This window comes from Crocodylus siamensis, chromosome 1 (assembly GCF_052110815.1).
Source record: "Crocodylus siamensis isolate JL-2025a chromosome 1, ASM5211081v1, whole genome shotgun sequence".
NCBI classification, from domain to species: domain Eukaryota; kingdom Metazoa; phylum Chordata; order Crocodylia; family Crocodylidae; genus Crocodylus; species Crocodylus siamensis.
This window is the reverse complement of record NC_143395.1, coordinates 135,944,327-135,963,169: the sequence shown is the minus strand read 5'-3', so window position 1 is coordinate 135,963,169 and position 18,843 is coordinate 135,944,327. Positions and strand designations below refer to the sequence as shown.

The following is an 18,843-nucleotide window of genomic DNA, read 5'->3' as shown; positions in this document are numbered from 1 at the left end:
ACCAGAAGCACTTTCCTCCCCCACTCCCTTCCAGCTTGGCAACTGGTGCCTCCTGGGTCTGGGGGGCCCTCTGGGGTCCCTCTGCAGCTGATTGCTAAGCCAGGGGATGCGGGGTGGGGGCCCCCAGCAGACCTGGCAGTGGACCAGAAATACTTCCAGGTTTGCCACTAAGCATGTGGAGGGGGCCCCCACCTGCACTCCTGTGAGATGCTCCATCCACCCCAGCATCGCAGTGCACACAAACTGCACTGGTACCTTGAGGTATGTAGAAAAAACTTTTAAAGCTGTATTTATGTCCAAATTGCTGATTCTCCAAGTCAGTATCAACTCTTCAGATTTGGATTTGAATCAAATTGGGGACAGGGATCTGAATCAACAAATTGAATCGCTGTCCCAGCTTCGGGGCAAATCCAAATCAAATAGGGCCTACTTCACCCCCCCCCCAAGTGATTAGCATACCTAGCAGCCTTTTGGTTTGCAGTAATGGATGTACAGTTTGATTAAAAAGTCAAGCTAATCTTGATAGCAGCATTACAAAACACAAAAGCATTCTGTTTCCTGAAGCAGTTTTTTTTTGTGTGTTGGAGGGATCTGACAAATTCTGTAGTTGTTTTGTATTTGAAAGGGGGTTAAAACAGGGCATAAATTCTTCTTTATATCTAAAAGTAGATGCATTACAGCATTTAAGATGTTTTTGAATTGGGACTCCTGCTGAAATTTTGTTTTGACGATCTGAATTGACATTGTTGACCTCTTAAAAAAAATTCTAACTTCATGAAACTTAGTGTAGAGATGCATCTGGTGCATTGGACAGTTTTTTAAAAAAGCTTGGCTTTGGAGTTATTTTTAGATGGGTAGTATTTACATGTCGAGCACACAACCCTGCTTTTCCATCGGGAGCTTTGCCTTATACTTTAGTACGGGTTTCATGTTTCTTTCACTTGCACATGGTCAATAAGGTATGAAACCCCCCCCTGGGAAATTAGCATATACATGTCAGCAGCCAAAGTTGCTGAGTACTCAGCACCCAGTAAACTCATAGAAACAAGGACATGCAATATATACTCTCTATTCTTCCATCTCTAGCATTACAGTCACTACTTTATGTTCCAGACCATACACTGTAACCTAGGTCTGCCCCTCCTTCCTTCCTTCTGCCCCCCTCCCCGCCCCCAAAAAATCACTTCCTTATCATCCATCCTGCACAAAATCTTTTACCATCTACTGTGTTTTCAGTGGAACCAAGTGCTATGCTGAATATCCACCACTGTTGCTGCTGTGTTTAAAAAAAACAACCAAACATCTGTGGAACATGTGGATGCTGCAGTGTGTAGTTTATGGTGCTTATGGCTGTTTAAGGCACATGCCTGTGGTTGGAGGACTAGAGCTTAGAATTAAGGTTGCCAGTTTATCCTTAAATCTGAGTACATTTTGTAACTTGTGTGCTTGACTTCACAACATGCCTAATTTTAATAGGGATTTTTCATGTGTAATTTTATTTATTTATTTGCTTAAAGCAAAACAGTAAAAGCAAATTGTGACATACATCATCATCCAAGTTTGAACCCTGGGTGTTCAGCGTTTTGGGACATGCCACTGCCACCTGAACTGCAGGGACTAACAACATTAGCTGGCAGCAAGAGACTCTATTATCCCATAGTAGGGGCTGGATTGTTGGCTTGAGAAGGTGATTGGTCAGAAACATCATCTGTTTCATTACAACAGGAGCCACTTTGATGTAGAACAGGGGTGTTCAAATTGTTCCTCCTTGCAGGCCAGATCTGGATGCCTCAGCAACTGCAGAGCCAATAACAATGGTAGCAGGTTGATTGACAGCTATAGTGGTTTACATGGCTCCCACTTTCCTGCCTGTCCCTGCCATGGGTCGCAAGGGCTCTGGCTCCTCTACAAGCCCTGTGGGCTGAACCTGGCTCTTAGTCCATACATTTGACGGCACAGATCTGAAAGATAAAATAAGATGTTTCAATCCGTACAAAGTAGCGACTGCCCTTAAAATTGAATAATGTTCATTAAATAAGAACCCACAAAAACCAAAATTCTCTACTCTCCCTTCATTAGGGCAAGCAATTAAATTACAGGGGAAACTGGTGAGTGGTCCTTATATTTAAGTTGCCCTGAACTTTTCTTTCCAAAAGATTTGTGATTTATTTAAAAAGAAAATATCACCTCTAATGAATGCAGCAGGACCTTGAAATTCAGCAGGAAGAAAGGCCTTAAGTTACAGAAATGCTTTTTCTTTGTCATGAAACTCCATTCAGGTTTTCCAGGGTCATTAATTAGTAAAAATGACTCTTTTCCTTCATGTGTTTTGTTGCTTAGGACATTTTTAGCCTGAATTGCTGAATGTTAATGTTCTGAAGAGCCTGGCCCACAAAGCCATTAAAGGAGCAGTAGCATGTTGTACTAGAAATGCTTGGGAGTTTTAGGGAAAACCTTTTTGTTGCGGCTGCTGTTTTCATAAGAAAACAATGCAAGCACTCAGTGAATTTATTTAGAGGAGCACCTCATTTCAGTATCCTAGAAAAATGATTTCAGGCTAACACAAATATAGAAAATGTTTCAATCAGTACTAAGAGAACAATAGACTTTTTCATATTTTTGAATCTATTAATATTAATATTTGGTATGTCAAAATATGATATGACTTAAAATGTGGTATGTTATATCATGCACTACTATTGACGTCAAGAAATATAAATTAGTAGTATGCAATAAAACAATTAAATTTCAAAATGAAAAACTCATTTCAGAACAAACGTCTTGAATTTTTTTTCCCCTGAAATAAAGACTCTTATTTGACAAATGCAGGAAATTTTGCCAGTATGATTTTGTAACACTTCTGTTTCGATTAAACAATTTTTATGATTAAAAATGATTTTCCAACCAGCGCTAAGTTTAGGATCTTGCCCAGGGACTCGGTTTTTTTCCCCAATTACCATCCAGTTTCAAACCTTCCATCTTCTCTGCACACATGCATGCACACTTGATTTTTTTATTTCCTAGTTTTATAAAATAAATGTCTAGCTACTAAAGGGAGAGGTGCACTATGATCCTTTCTGGAGATTAATGGGGAAAAGGCCCCTGCCTTTAGTTAACAATTAAAAAAATACATTTTCTGTTTGGTAGATATTGGTGAGGCTTAAAATAGTTGTTGGGTTACTTTGTATGTTTAAAATAATTAGCCTTTGCAAGGCATGAAAATATTCAAGATGAGAAATTAATTCTTTATTGGAGAAAGTTGAAAGGATCAGTTTGACAACAAAATAGCTATTGTTTACGATGGAAGACTGGGAGGAGGGGAATTTCTCAGCTGTGTGCTAGAACTGGTAGTATATCTAATAAGGTACATTGTATACAGTTCTATAATCTGCAGGCTATAGTTTCATCACAGTTACTCTCACTCCCGCCTTCTCTTCCATTCTTTTGTAGAGATGTGGCATACATTTTCCATTTAGTTGTAATTGAATCATAAAGGTGATCTTTTTTTGGCTAAGTGTTTTTGAATTCATAATATTTAATAAGAGATGCATACCTATTAATGAATTACCTAGTAAGAAGCTTCAAAAAAAGTATGCAGCAACAGGAACTGCACATCAATATGCAGCATTTGTAGAGAGAGTACTTTGTATGCGTTTCAGCTTGCCGTTGCTAAAGGGATTCAGCACAAAGAAGTGCAAGAGTAATAACGTTGATATTCCTTGAGCAAGTCTTAAAAACTTACCCCAAAAGCATTTCAGAGACTTAACTTGCAAATATCTGTAAAAACACTGGCTTTATTTTATTAGTTTTATCAGTGACAGAAGATCCACACCATAAATTCTTCAGAAAAGTAATTTAAGGAGTCATCTTTTTAAATGTAAAATTCCTTTTTTAAAAGAAAAAGAATGAGTACAATAAACCATAAATACAAATATGTAGTGATTTATTGCAAACAAAAATACATGTTTAATGAAACTTAGTAATTCATACTACTGTAAATCTATGTTGTAGAAGAGTTCAGATTTTGCTTTTCTTCCTCTGTTGAAATTGAACAGATCTAGTAACATTAGGTCCACCACTAGCATAGATCCTTGTTCTCTAAAAGTAACATTTGAACCATTTAGAATGTATTGGATTGACTTTACTACCTTTTTCTTAGTCGTCATAGTTCAAGGGAAATTTAATATTTTTTCTCCCCTTTTCATTTAGTTATCAAAGGAGATGGGTGAGTCCCCTGATATTATACAAGAAGAAGCCACTGAAATCCTGGATGAGATGGGTCATAATATACAGACCAGAGCTATTAGATTTTTTGCTCTTACTTTGAGCAAAGTGTTTAAAACCCTTTTCCGCAAGATTTGTGTGAATGGAGAAGGAATTCAGAAAGTGAGTATTGATATATAAAGGCTGATATAAGTGTTATAATCACCACAACAAACTCACAATTTTCACCTCAGGCCAAAGACTGAAAAGATTAAAAATTTTAATGGCAAGACCTTAGTTTGTGAATGCAGTCTTTTTCAAGAATTAAAAAGGAGGAAGATGCAAATCAGATTTTAAGTAATGCAGAGCCTCCTTTTGATTGATTTCTCAGTACAAACAGAGGTTTATATAATTAGTGTATTGTATAAAGGAGGCAGTCTTGTAGCAGAGATAAATGCTGAAACAGAGAAAGCAGTAGATACTAAAGATGACCATTAAATCATTTTAAGCTCTAGCATGCACAGTTAAACTATAATATAGCATATACTATATAGTTGTATATGTGTATAGTACTTCTGTATATGTTATACACAGATAAAAGCTGTGCTTGTGTCTTTAATTTTGTTGAATTATATATAAAGAAGGGTCTAAAGGTTTTTTTTGCCTTTATTGTTTATTTTAGGAATTATTAGAAATACCAGTTCAAGTCTTTACTGGTTTTTTTTTTCTCATGACTTATCAGTAGATTCAGAAAATGTATGCAAAAATTCTTACAAATTTAATGAAATATGAGTATGAAATGGGAGTTGTTCATTTTGTATTTTAAACATTTTTCCAGCATATGAATTAGTCACTGAAATGAAATAACCATTAAAAAAACATACACAGACTAGCTAAATATGTTTTTTGTGTTTATTTGCAAAGTTGTCATTTAGCATTTCACTAGTTGCTGGTCAGTATAGAGTTCTGCAGAGCAAACAGGTCTGAATTCCTTATTTTCAGAAATTAGAAGAACTTACTTCCTGATGGTGACTATAGAACAGGGAGGGGGAATGTTTAATAAAGAGAGCTTTTCTTTTTTTCTTAATCTTTTAAGGACATTACGCATTTTGTCTTTGAGTCGCTTGTAATAGGTAGCGATAATAAAGTAGTTTATAAAATAGTTTGAAAAAGGTAATCACTAATTACTAGGCTTTGGGAATAATGGAAATAATGGGAACTGTTTGGAATACGTATCATAGTTGTGGGACAACTGATAGGATGAGTAGCTAGCTCATCAATAGTTATTTAGAGAAATTCACTGTAACCTATTTCAGTTATATCTAATACAGTAATTGCCCATCATTATATTAAAATGGTTTAAAGAGATGTTCTGAGAGGAATACAAGAAAGAATGTTCTATGAATGTCCCTCAAAATGCCAAAACATTTGGCCACCGAGGAAACTGGGATTCATGTGAGATTCCCACAGTTGTCTTCCACTCATGCCTGCCATGCTATGACCCCACTGACCAGGATGAACACCATAGGATCTAGAACATTACAATTATAATGCAATCTCAAAATTGTAGCCACTCAAATCAACAAAGCCAGACTCAGACCTCAGTCTGTCCTGCTACAGTACCAACCCCAGGAAAAGAACAACAGAATCCCTCTAGTTTTTGCCTACAGTTCCCAGTTTGAGCACCTAAGGCACACTATTAATGACCTTTAATCCCTCCTGGAAAAGGATGACCGTCTCAAGGTGGCTACCATGGGGACAAACCTATTCTGGCTTACAAATGGCTCCCCGGCCGGCATCTCAAACGGCATCTCAGACAACAAACTCCCATCTTCACTGAGGTCCTTACAGTGGACTCAAATGGCTGCTGTGTCCCCACATCAATACAGAACATCTCATCATTGCACCTAGTAACAAGAAGTACAACATTCGAGGTTCATTTACCTGCAACTCTACCAGCATCATATAAACTATCGCCTGCTTATAATGCCCTTCTGCTGTTTACATCAGACAAACGGCAATTTTTTTTGTGTAAGAATGAATGAACACTGATCTGACATCAGCTGCAGTAAAATGCAAAGATCTGTGGGAGAACATTTCCACCTCCCTGCACACTCCCATCACTGACCACAGGATTGCTGTTCTCAGGGGAAAAAAAACAAAAGAAAATCAGTTTGAATGAGGATTCTTATGTCATTATCTGGATTAGTTTTTGTGACCCCACACTTTGTTCCTGTGGGTTTATTGCTCATTTGCTCTTCTCTTCTATCACTGCCCTGCTTCTGTCCTCCCTTGTCTTTTGTATTCTAATTTCTCTCTCCTTATACTCTGCTTTCTGCACATCCTTTCACAGCGTCTGATGAAGTGAACATGGGTTCATGAAAGCTTGCACTCAGTATAGATATCTTAGTTAGTCTACCATCAATGGGGAATTCTGCTTTGAGAAACTCTAGATTGGTAATATTTCTGAGTGACTTGGGGTCCAGAGCTAGTGTCTTACAGTTTAACTATGGTTCCAGATGATCTGTGATTAAAGCCTGGCTAACTCTGATACTCTGACTTGCCATTCTCAAAACATACTAACTTGATTAGGGTAAAGAAATCCCAAGTTCCACTCTGCTTTTGAGATTTTGTTAAAATTTACAATGGTGGAATTTTTTAGAGGTTCCATAAACACTCTTCATGTTTTATTCTTAGTTACAACAAGCCATTCAGGAACATCCAGTTGTCCTGCTACCTAGTCACAGAAGCTACATGGATTTTCTGATGCTATCATATTTGTTATACACCTATGACTTGGCTTTGCCTGTCATTGCTGCAGGAATAGGCAAGTATTTTCTTTTAACTAACCCATTTTCAAGAGGCAGAGGTATTATAAATGGGTACGTCTTACTGTTGTTACGTTTGGAACAATTTTTGTAATAACCTTCTTGTAATGTTTGTCAAAACTCCATTAGAGCTGAGCTATCTACTCAAATGTGAATTTTCATAGCATTTTGAATAAACCTGATCCACCTTTGTGCTCAGTAGGATAGAAAACACATACTTATTACCCAAACAAAAAGTCACTGTGCTATTTTTCTTGCACACGGATGAATGGCAGGGCTTTGAGACTTGATATGAAACTACTCCTTACTGAATAGTTTGAAAAAATATTGTTGAAATTGGTCACGATTGAGGACTGGCTGCTTTGTTTTTAAGTGCACCCTTAAGTCTGACCCTTGCAGGGCCTGCTAGCATTCCATGAAAAATAGGGATGCACCTATATTGATGGCCAATTATTAACCAGCCATATCTACTGACACCAATCCAATAGCTGATTTACATGAATGCAGCCCGGCAGCTTGGAGAATAATGTCTGGCCAGTAAATTTGTGGGGTGGAGGGGGTTGGGGGAGGGAATGGGTGTGGGGGAACAGGCACTGCCCAGACAGGGCAGTGAATGTGACCCTGGGGCCAGAAGTGGGATGGACCCGGGCAGCTCGTGGGGGGTGGGGAGCAGCTTCCTGCCACTGTGCACCCTTGGGGGAGGCATGGTGGGCATAACCCCCCCCCTCCAGATTTATGCATGGAGTGAGGGCAGGCTGTCTGCTTCAGGGCTGGGGTGGCTATGGGATGGGCTACAGGCGACCCACAATTCCCCATAGCCACTGCTCCCAGTGCCACCACTGCCTACCCTGTTCCCGCCAGCCTGGAACCCAGTCCCGACCCAGCACCCCTGGCTGGAAAGAGGCTGGCGCAGCCCCTGAGCTTGCAGCAGGCAGCCCGCTCTCACCCCACATACAAATCCGGGGGGGACATGTCCCCCATGCCTCCCCCAGGGGTGTGTGCAGCGATGGAGAGCTGCACTTTCTCCCCCCCCCCTTACGTTCCCCTCCCCCCCATTAACTGCCCACGGAGCTGTCCCACTTCTGGCCTGGGGTCGCATTCACTGTTCTGGGCGGGCAGCACCTGCTCCTGCTCTTGCCCCACTCCCTCCCTCACTGTGGGGGTTGATCTGTCCTCCCTCCTTCCCCCCCTAACAAACTTACTGGCCAGACACTGCTCTCCAAGCTGCTGGGCTGCATTCCTGGCTGTATGCATGCTGTGGCTGCATGCATGCACACAGCATTTATCGGTGACATTATAGGCCAAAAAAAGCTGATGGTCAGTTAATGTTAATTTTCCTGTTACCGGTGCCATTCTGATATGCGACCGATATATTGGTGTACCTCTAATGCAAAGTGTTAAGTGCTCAGATTCTGTGGAAATCATTAAATTGAACCTCATTCTGTGAGGTGCTAAGTAAAGATCTGTTTGGAAAAATCAGTTTCATGCCTGTGAAGTTCTGAGGTTTTTGTAAATTTTTTTTATCCCTAATCAGAAGGAAAAGGCAGAGCCTCAAAAAGTATGTGTTTCTATATGAATGATGTTCCATAATATTTCATTTTGAAAAAAACCAAAATGATATATTCTTCCTGGCTGTCAGACTCCGTGGAAGCCCACAGCAGTCTCTCGGGTGAACAGTGGAGGAGCTGGAAGTTTTGGGAGTCGGGATTCCCACAGCTTCTAAGCAGCTAGCTTGAGAGTTCCCAATAAATTTCTGTCAAAAGATGCATCGATATCAGTCCATTTCCACAGAATGTTTTATTTTGCACAGCAGCATTTTATTACAGGTACTAAACTTAAATGTGTTGTAATTACAGACCATGAATGCATGTGTAGATGTGCCCACTGCTCCTTAAACACACCAAGGGTTTGAGTTTGGGGATGTTGATTGATGGGTTTTTTATTATTTTTAAAATGTTAAAAATATATTGTCAGACAAGGTTCTCTGGGTGATTCTGATATTTTTTATTAGCTCAACTTAAGTAGTTGGAAAAAAATTTCTTAGCAAGCTTTTGAGTGTAAAAACCTCCATCAGGCTGAGGAAGCATCTACAGTTGCTGTGTGCTCTTCCTGGATGAAATGAATATTAGCATTAGTGGGAAGAAAAAAAAATGCTGAATTCCAGAAAGAGGTAGCTCTGATTCCTTAATATCTGGAAAAACAAAATCAGTCGTCTGTTGCTAGCCCCTGTCCTGCCCTTTAAAGGTGATGGAGCAGATTGTGGACTTATGTAAATGGGCACAATTTCATTGACTTTAATAAAGCTAGTATAGCTTCTATTAGTTAAGGATCTGCTGAACTACATTGAAATTGTTGTTGCTCCCTCTCAGGATTATTGAAACAATGAAATTTGAGCTAGTAATAGCAAGGGCCAGATTTTTAAATCTGATTGTCTAAATGTGCAAAATGGCATAGTAACAACTGTAATGTTCATTTGCCTGTAAAGATTCATAGTTCAAAAAATTGACCTGCAGCTTGTGGAATTTTAAAGTGTATTTCTGTGCAGAGTGGTGTTCTGAAGTCTAATCTAGGATATTTTCAACAATAAGATATCTCCAAAGGGTTAATCATTTGAGGTCAGCACTTTAAGGAAGTGTATTAGATTTGTCAGTCAGCAGTAAGCAATGAATTTGTGGGGTTTTATTTTTATTACTGTACATCTTTATTTTATATTTTTAGATTTCCTAGGAATGAGACTGGTTGGGGAGCTGCTACGAAGGTCAGGTGCCTTCTTCATGCGACGTACATTTGGTGGAGACAAGCTCTATTGGGCAGTTTTTGCTGAATATGTAAAAACAATGATCAGGGTAAATATATTACTGAACAATTAAAAATAACTTAAATATACATTTTAAGAAACATTTGACTTTATTGTGAAGTATATGTTAATGTAGACAAAATGTTTGGTTAATTTAGCCAGGGTGGAGGTGTTGATTGCTTCTGTAGGTGGTAGAGTTGCCTGAAATCATACTCGCATGACTCCCCTTTAATAGGCTTATGTTATACAACGTTATCAGTAGGAAGAGAAGATAAAACATAATTTTATTAATTTTTTGCCTGATTTTTTTTGTTTCTATTTTGAAGAGTGGCTATGCACCAATGGAATTTTTTCTGGAAGGAACTCGAAGCCGCACTGGCAAAACTCTTACTCCAAAGCTTGGTATGTTGGTTGAAAAAATTTAAAACTGAATTTGTTGATTTTTCACAGGTGGTTTATTATGCTCCTCTGGGAGAGGAATAGGAAATCAAACCAGTAGAAAGTGAGCAGAGATGTCTTCTAATGGTTCATGTAGTTTTGTCTGGGTCTAGCACCAGACTAGCACAGCCCTCTTCTGTGGCTGGGGTTCTGTAATTCAATTATATAAATAATAGCTCTGTTTCTGGATCTCCTGCTGGTCCCTGGGTGACAAATCAGTCACTTAACCTCTCTTCATTTCCCCAGGGAGTTACCTGCCAGTACAAGAGTAACAAATGTTTGCACAATTAATGAGATATTATCTGATGGAAGATGCTTTATGAAAGTAGCGTGCTTATTATAATATACTACAGACATTTGACCAAATGTAATGATTTTTATTTGCATTTTGTTTTAAAGTGCAAAATCCATATTTGCTCATGCTTGCTTCTAGACAGTCAGAGCAGTTTCCATCTTGTGACATAGCTTTTGTCTGGTGTGCAACCAGATGTTGTCTTTGTCATTGAATTACAATTGCATTTCTCGGGCATCTCCTAAGAAAACCAGACTTACTTTATTTTGTTTATAGGTCTTCTCAGTATCGTGATGGAGCCATTTTTTAAACGAGAGGTTTTTGACACGTATCTTGTCCCAATCAGCATCAGCTATGATAGAATATTGGAAGAATCCCTCTATGCACGTGAACTTCTAGGAGTCCCTAAGCCAAAAGAATCTACATCTGTATGTAAACATACTGAATAATATAACATAGTTGCCTGTGGTCTACCTCTTCAATAACATCTATATTTTTCCCTCTTTCCACATTTTAGGGGTTATTGAAAGCCAGAAAAATACTCAGTGATGATTTTGGAAGTGTACATATATACATTGGGCAGCCTTTATCACTCAGAGCCCTGGCATCAGGGAGAATCGATCGACGCCCATATAACTTGATTCCAAGGTACCAGGACCTCTGAACTTCTAATAATAGATGTACAAAACTACCACTTGTTTTCTTTTGACTCCTGGAAAAAAGCTGAGCTTGGGAAATAGCCTTTTCCTTTTTATTGACTTGCTGTCAGGAGTACAAGCTTTTCCCCCTTCCTCCCTTCTGCTTGATTTGATTGTTGTTGCTGTCAGGCCTCCTTTGCTCAGCTGTGGGGTGGTGACTAGAAAAATGGTATTTCTGAAATGGCTCATTATTTCCTGCTTTGTATTGTGTGAAGAGTGCTTCATAATCCCAGTTTTCATCAAGTATTAATATTCATTAAGCATTTTTGTGGTTACCCTTTGCACTGATATAATGAGCTGGTGGAAACATGATCCAGGATTCTGTTTTCTTGCTTCATTTTAATTATTAGAGAGGATCAACATATATAATGCTTGTGATTTTTGATATAAGAAATTCATAATCCATAATCATGCCTATTAGGCAAAATCCAGTGAATAGGTAGTTTTTTTGTGGCTGACTGACCAACAGATGTCTCTTGTCTCTAAACAGATATTGGCCTTGAAGTAGGATCAGCTGTGCTGGGACATGTCCCATCACAGCTGATCCACTTCATTGGGTGACAGATGTTGCCCATTATCCTGCAGGGTTGGGCCCCAGCTGTTGCTGGGGCCTGATCCTGTAGGACTGTTGCAGTTGAGGGAACCCAGGATTCTCCCATTTGCAGAGGCATGCCCTGAGTTAGGGCACAGTAGTGTGGTACACTTTTGCAAAGAATCCCTTGCCGGAGGATTCCCAGAGTGCATCTCTGCAAATGAGGGACTTGGCAGGCAAAACCTGGTCTTTCAGGTCACCATGATCCATGCTGTGAAGCAGCCCTTTATAGGCCTCAATCAGTATTAATACTTTGACCTCTTCCAAGAAGTAAACAGGAAGCCAGTGCAGACTGAAATGAAGTAAGTTTCTTATGGTTAATGCTGCCAAACGGATGGGCTGGCATTTTCTACCACCTCTGTCTTCCAAGGGTAGCACTGCCATATGTGTGCTCCACAGGGTGCTAAAGATACGGATAATTGCTGCAAGACCTGCTGTGGGGAGCGATGGTTATAACTGTATTTCTGAGGCAGTTTTAAGTTGCTTTGTCTGCATACTTCTTTTAGTAATTCCCAAGAGTAATCAGAGATTTGAAAGCATCCCAGATCACAAACTTCTTGAGCAAAGGACTGCTGAATCCCTCGCAGTATTGAGGAAGGCAGGTTCTCCCTGGTTTATGAGCCCAGCACGTTCGTTGCCTTTACCATAATCCTGTCTGGAGTATGCCTCATTTAGCTTGTTTTCATTCAGGTCTTTCAGCCACACTGAGATCACTGAGAGAGATTTTTTTCCTGTATTATGGAGGGCAAAAATAACATGTCATATAAATAGAATAGAGTACGTTTCCAAAATCATAACACCTGTCTTGATTTCTAAGCATTTGGAATACATGAAAAAGCTGGTGAGAGGAGTATGATGTAAGCAAAGAGAGTGTTCAGACAACAAAAATCTTCTGAAGAGAGCAAGGACATAACACTTATTTACTACCATATATCAAAACCACATATATAATAGCTTTGCAGCTGTAGCTGTGTAATTCTCTTTTCCTCAAAGGGGTCGCACATGCCTGTTTATATTGCACACGTTCACAAAAAATGTCCATTTCCCCAGAGAGATACAGAGTTTAGAACAGGTAACATCCTCAGCGTTGTTTTACGCTTGCAGGAGTGAGATTTCTTCATTATACAAAAACAAACATGCATCGATTAGGTGTTTGCACTTTGTGTAGTACTTTTAGAATACTTTCAGCCAAATGGAAAGTATTTTAAATGATTTTCTAATTGGTTAGGCATACCTTAGCATTCTTGTAGAAGCCAGTGGTAGTTCTGTTGAGTAAGTCTGAGGGCCTTTCCCTATAGTTTAGGCATCATGTGCTACATACCATATTTACCCATATCTATGACAACCCTGAATTTAAGACAGTTGCCTCAATAATTAGATTCTGTACATGGAAGTGTGATAAATTTGTTATAATTTTCCACGCATAGACTGAATTATTGGAGGATTGTCTTAATTATGTTCCTTCTCTGCTCATTACAATAGGAAAGGCAGTGGTAGGGGCCCTTGGCAGGCAGTGGGGGAGGCAGTTGAGGAGGCTGGTGGTGGTGTAGGCAGTTAAGGGGCAGGCTTGCCCCTTGGCACCCCCTCCACAGACACCTCCATCTTGTGCCTGCCCCCCTCAGCTGCCTTGTGCCCCCACCCCCTTCACTCCATCTTGCCTCCCCAGCTGCTTTGTATTCAGTTCTATGACCAGGGCTTTTTTTCTCCATGTTAAATGGTGAAAAAAAACCCTTGTCTTGAAATTAAACAAATATTACCATAAGTATATAATAATTGCCTTTAGTGTGTTAGGGTTATGATGGGAAGATGAATGTTTCTGTGTCAGAGTGTACAACTGGGTATAAGATGGTAGCGTTGGGCTGTCACTTGCATCCTAGGATGTAGAGGTTTTTGGTTGTAATGTAGGTATTAACTACACTTTTTCTTTCAGATATCTTCCCCAAAGGCCATCTGAGGATATCCAAGATTTTGTCAATGATGTAGCCTACAAAATTGAGCTCCTGCAAATAGAAAACATGGTTCTGAGCCCCTGGGTGTTAATTGCTACTATCCTACTGCAGAATTTGCCAGCCATAGACTTTGATCTTCTGGTGGAAAAGACGCTTTGGCTTAAAGGCTTAACTCAAACTTTTGGAGGATTCCTTGAGTGGCCTGGTATGCAAAGAAAGTTTAATTTCTTTTGCTAAGGGAAGCAAGAGTCAGCTTTATTTATGTTTAAGCAGTGTCTAAATAGGAGTTCTGCAGAATAATGTATTTATTGATTGTGAATCATGGAAGAGTTTTGGTATTCGCTGACAGCAGTATGTGAGGGGTTTGGGTTTTGACCCTAGGGGTCTTCAGTGGAAAATCCAGTCATGGTGACAGAATACACTTGCTATTGTCATTGCTTGAGGTGCAAAAGTGCAAAGGAAGAGAAAATGCAGTATGTGTATATTCATACTAATAAGATAAATAATAGTATCTTGAGCCATATCCTACTCTTTAAATACCAGCTACAGAACATTACCTCATTTACAACAGTAGCTCACCATAGTATCATGAACACTTACTCAGAGTAGATTGTGCTGTAGCTTTAGTTTTCTTTTGTACCATTTTCTGGAGTATTTTTGCCTTTCTACCTGCCTTGAAGGTTTGTTATCTTGCCCAACTTTACAAACTAAGCATTGTTTATATTGTAACTCTCTTTGAAGTGAATTGTGATATGAGGAACCACTGACACCTTGTGCAAGAGATAAGGGTAACACAGCCTGTGTTTACAATTTCCTGTCATGTGAAATCATGATACATGATTAAGCTTTTTTTAAAAAAAAATACACTAGAGACTTTAAATTATAGTCTGAACAGGCCTCGACTATTCTTCTTATTTGTATGCAACTAAAAGGAAGCATTTTTATATACTGCAAGAAAATAATGCAGGGGAGGTACCATAGTATAGAACTGTAAATCATGGAAAGATACTCATCTGTCTTCTCTTCAGGTACTGAAGGCCCAGTAAAAATAATTACCTGTGAGAAATAGGACCAAAACTAGGTTCTCATTGGTACATAAAGAATATTTCAAATGTGGGATGTTCTGTGGTATTTTTTTTAGGAGCCATGAATGAGCTTTTGCTATCATAGGGTTATAGTACAGTCTGGGAATGGAAGATAGGCATTTCTATATGCGAATTCTCCAGTTATTTTTGCTGCCATTAAAATGTTGCAGAAGTTCTACAAAGTGAGACACACAAGCCTCTTCAGTCCTCAGGGTGAGATGAATATAAATTTACAAGCTATAACAATTTCTCATCAATACTTCTTACTTCCATTCTTAGATCTGTAGTTTATCAGAAATAAATTAGCCTGAATTACTATCACATTTCAAGCCATAAATTCACATAATTTCCTGATCTTCCAGCAGTTTGTCCATAAAACTGATTAATTGCTTCTGTGTTCTTGACATTATTCCATCAGATACCTGTAAATTGTATGGCTTTTTAATCTTTGCCAGCAGTCTTGGCTATTTTACAGAAGTTTTTGGCTATTCAGATTTAGACTGAAATTCTGTGATCGGGTTGCTTGAGGATTCCAGACTTTATTTTCACTTTCACTCGTGGTCCTCTGAAGGTTGTCTAGATGCTTGTTTAGCACAGGTGCCGAACATCAATAGCATTTTTGACCACTTGGCAGGAGGGCATTATAGCGCTAAAAAATTACTTGTGATACTCCTTGTCTTTGAATCTTCATGTTCTGTAGAACTAAAAAGCATAAATATATCACTTATTGTTTTAAATAAATGCTAAACTGTCAAAATGGAAGACATGGAACTGATCATAGAATCGGTAAAATTTCGCTGTCTTCGGCTAGCCACAGGGTGAGTACATCTACAAAGGATTCTTTCCCTCAAATTAATTGATTGCCAGTTAATTTGAAGTAGTTACAACCTTTATAAATGGTTGTTCAGATACTACAAAGTTTTTGGTCTATGTAAATCACGTTGTCTCTTCTGAGCGGCCTCCACCAAACTCCTGGTTGTTTCTTCCATGGTTATACTGGGTGTTTGTAACCTGTGGGACATTATTTTTTTTTTACACTAAAGTATGATTTCAACATTGGAAGGAAGAATTGCAAGATGGCCTCATTGCCTCACCACTTTTCTCTGCTGAGCAACTTCAGTGTGCTGGCCATGTTAGAACAAGATAAGCCGAAGCAACTTTTATTCTGAAGTAATTTATCTATTATCTTGCATTGGTTGTTTTAAAATTAACATTACTCTGTCACTGTCTTATAGCTCTGATGTGCTCACAGTCCATAAGGAGTGTAGTTCCCTTGCTTGCCAGTGTATTGTGGTTAAGCAATATTTGTCCTATAGTCAACAAAGAGAATGCTTTAAATGTTTTCAGGTTTGATTTAAAAATGGTTTAATTAATCGAATAGAGTAACATAAAGTTACATTTCTGGCTGAATGAGGTCGTACATGTGCACTGTGCCTTTGGTTTCATGTTATAGGCTCTAGAGCATGCTTTATATTTATCTATCATACCTTCAGCTTTGCCAACATTCACTTGGTGTTTGAATAACGTTCTCGGCATAACGTTTTTCTTACCTACTTTTTGGTTCTTTAAAAGCATGCATACTGTTTTTCTTCGGAAAGATGTAGCACCTTGATGGGCCTGAGTAGTCTGATAACATGAAAAGATGTGTTGGGTATTACGTTCCCATTTTGAGTCTGAATTTGAAACTGCATCTGAGGGAGCGTTGGCTTGTGGGTATTAAAGAAAATGTCAAGTCTTTCAAATCTTCAAAAAATCTTCAATACTTCTTCTATTAGAAAGACTCCAAACCCAAAGGCTGGTAGGCAAGTTTGCTTCAGCAGACTCATTATTAAAGATTTCTGTACCTGGATCTGGACAGAAGGTGCATTTACAGTAGTATAAAAAGGAGCAAGCATGATTCAAACACTCTAAACTGGGGTAAATTTCACCCAGTCCACTGCTGTAGGTTACACTTGTACAGGTGTTTCTGTCCCAGTTTGCTAAGGGTAAACAGGATGTTAACCTGTCCCTGGCTGCCTTATGAAATATAATAATGGCTACCTGCTATGTGCAGCTACCCCAGCATAACTGCTTGTCTCTGTTCCTGATCTCAGGGTGACCTCTGACAGTAATAGGAATTACATAGGGGTATGTGATTGTCTGTTCAAGGCCTAACGGGGTCAAGTCTCAAAAGCTACTTTTAGCCCCTGTAGTTGTAGGCTAGTTACTCACTCATTTTAGTGAGTAATTAGCAGGTCTGACCCCGGGGCAAGGGGTAAGACCCATTGATCTGTTTAGGTCCTTTCAGACCCCAAGCACTATGATGCTATGATTTGTTTGTTTAACAGGTTTTTTCACTCACTGTTTCAAGGAAATGTCTCTAATGTAAATAATATTCTTACAGACTGGATTTTAATATGCAGGTTCTTGAAATTAGATTTTTCCCTCAAGTTGGGATAAAAGTCTAAGTGATAATTGCCTGCTAACCTGAGATGCATGCAGTGAGTGCTTGATCTTCAGCCAGAATTCTCTCCTTAAATATACAGTCACCACCATTTAAAATGCCCAGAGACAGCCATTTGTATTGGCCAAGTAACACTAGCCATTTGCCATTTCCATGGACCTCAGTTAAAAAAATCACAATAGTCTTGTCCAACCTCCGCTCTGAGATAGGTTCAGATGCACTTAGACCATTGCTTACACCTAGAGCATCCTTGACACGTGTGTCTAACCAGTAATGAAGCAGATTCTACAGCCTTCCTATATAGCCTCTTCCAGGGTTCTGTCACCCTGGTGATTCAGAAAGTTTTCCTTATATTCAACTTTAAAGATCTTGATAAGAAAGTGAGTTTATTTCTTCTTGCCCTTTCTCCAGTCAGCAAAGTGAACCATTGATCATGTCCCCTTTTTCGATTTATACAAAAGATTATAGTAGATTTCTCACTCCTGCTCATGTAGTGTTCTTTTTCCTTGATTTCTCTAGCACAGGGCATACAATAATTACCTCCTTGATCTTATGGGAAACGTCTATTTAATGTAGCCCAGAATGAGATTTGGCTTTCTTGCAACAGCATCATGATTCTGATTTACATTTAATTTGTAATATACTGCAACTTCCAGATCCTTTTCTGTCATACTGCTATTTGGTCAGATATTCCCCCATTTTGTATCTGTGTATTCAGTCTCTCCTTCCTAGATGTGGCATTTAAGTATTTGTCTTTATGGAATTTCATCATCTTTATTTTTTTCCCCCAGAACATCTCTCCAGTTTGTCAGGTTACCTTTGAATGATAATTTTGTCCTTTCAGGTGTTTGTAGTAACCCCAGCATTGTGTTACTCGCAAATTTTATTCCATCGTCCAAATAATTAATTAATAGAATTGGGCCTTGGATAGACCCTTGTCTTTTCTGTGGGCATGCCCTTCTGGTTTGAAAGGAAACTATTAATAACTAATCTCTGAGAACAGGTTTTCAACCAGTTATAGACACAATATTACATCTAGGCCATGCTTCCATATCCTATCAATGTGAGACCATGAAAAGTCTTGTTAAAGTTGAGTTATCATATCTTCTGCTTCCTTGTTATCTATTGAACCATTTACCCTATCAAAGCGGAAATTTGACTGATTTTGCCTGATGTGTTCTTGATGCACCCATTTTGGCTGTGTTTTATTACTAATATTTTTTAGATTCTTGCAAAACGATTGTTTAATCACTTCTCCCAAGATCTTTCCTGGGAGTTAAATTTGGTAGTTAGGTCTGTGATTCTCTGGGTCCTCTTTTTTCTCTTACTGGTATTTTAAGATATAATGAAGAAAGTAACTAAACAAACTACCAATGTAGTTCAGTCTCTCTGTCTCCTGAGATTTCAAATGATGTTCGACAGTTTTTGGTTGCAGCGAGGGAAGGAGATCAGTTCATATTTTTTATAAGGGATGGAGTCAAGCATATTGTATTTACAGAAATGCCTGAAATTACTCTT

General features: G+C 38.9%; 1 protein-coding gene across 2 annotated transcripts in view; it reads left to right on the top strand.

Annotated features, from left to right (window-relative positions):
* Nucleotides 1–18,843, top strand: part of GNPAT (glyceronephosphate O-acyltransferase) — a 48,994-nt gene that overhangs the window by 14,840 nt on the left and 15,311 nt on the right. For both annotated transcript variants that reach the window (XM_090043613.1, XM_090043603.1), the window contains exons 3-9: nt 4,210–4,386; nt 6,901–7,030; nt 9,750–9,877; nt 10,155–10,230; nt 10,835–10,986; nt 11,076–11,206; nt 13,779–14,002. In XM_090043613.1, coding sequence (XP_089899739.1) covers nt 4,210–4,386; nt 6,901–7,030; nt 9,750–9,877; nt 10,155–10,230; nt 10,835–10,986; nt 11,076–11,206; nt 13,779–14,002 — 1,018 coding nt within the window. The remainder of the gene's footprint in view (nt 1–4,209; nt 4,387–6,900; nt 7,031–9,749; nt 9,878–10,154; nt 10,231–10,834; nt 10,987–11,075; nt 11,207–13,778; nt 14,003–18,843) is intronic.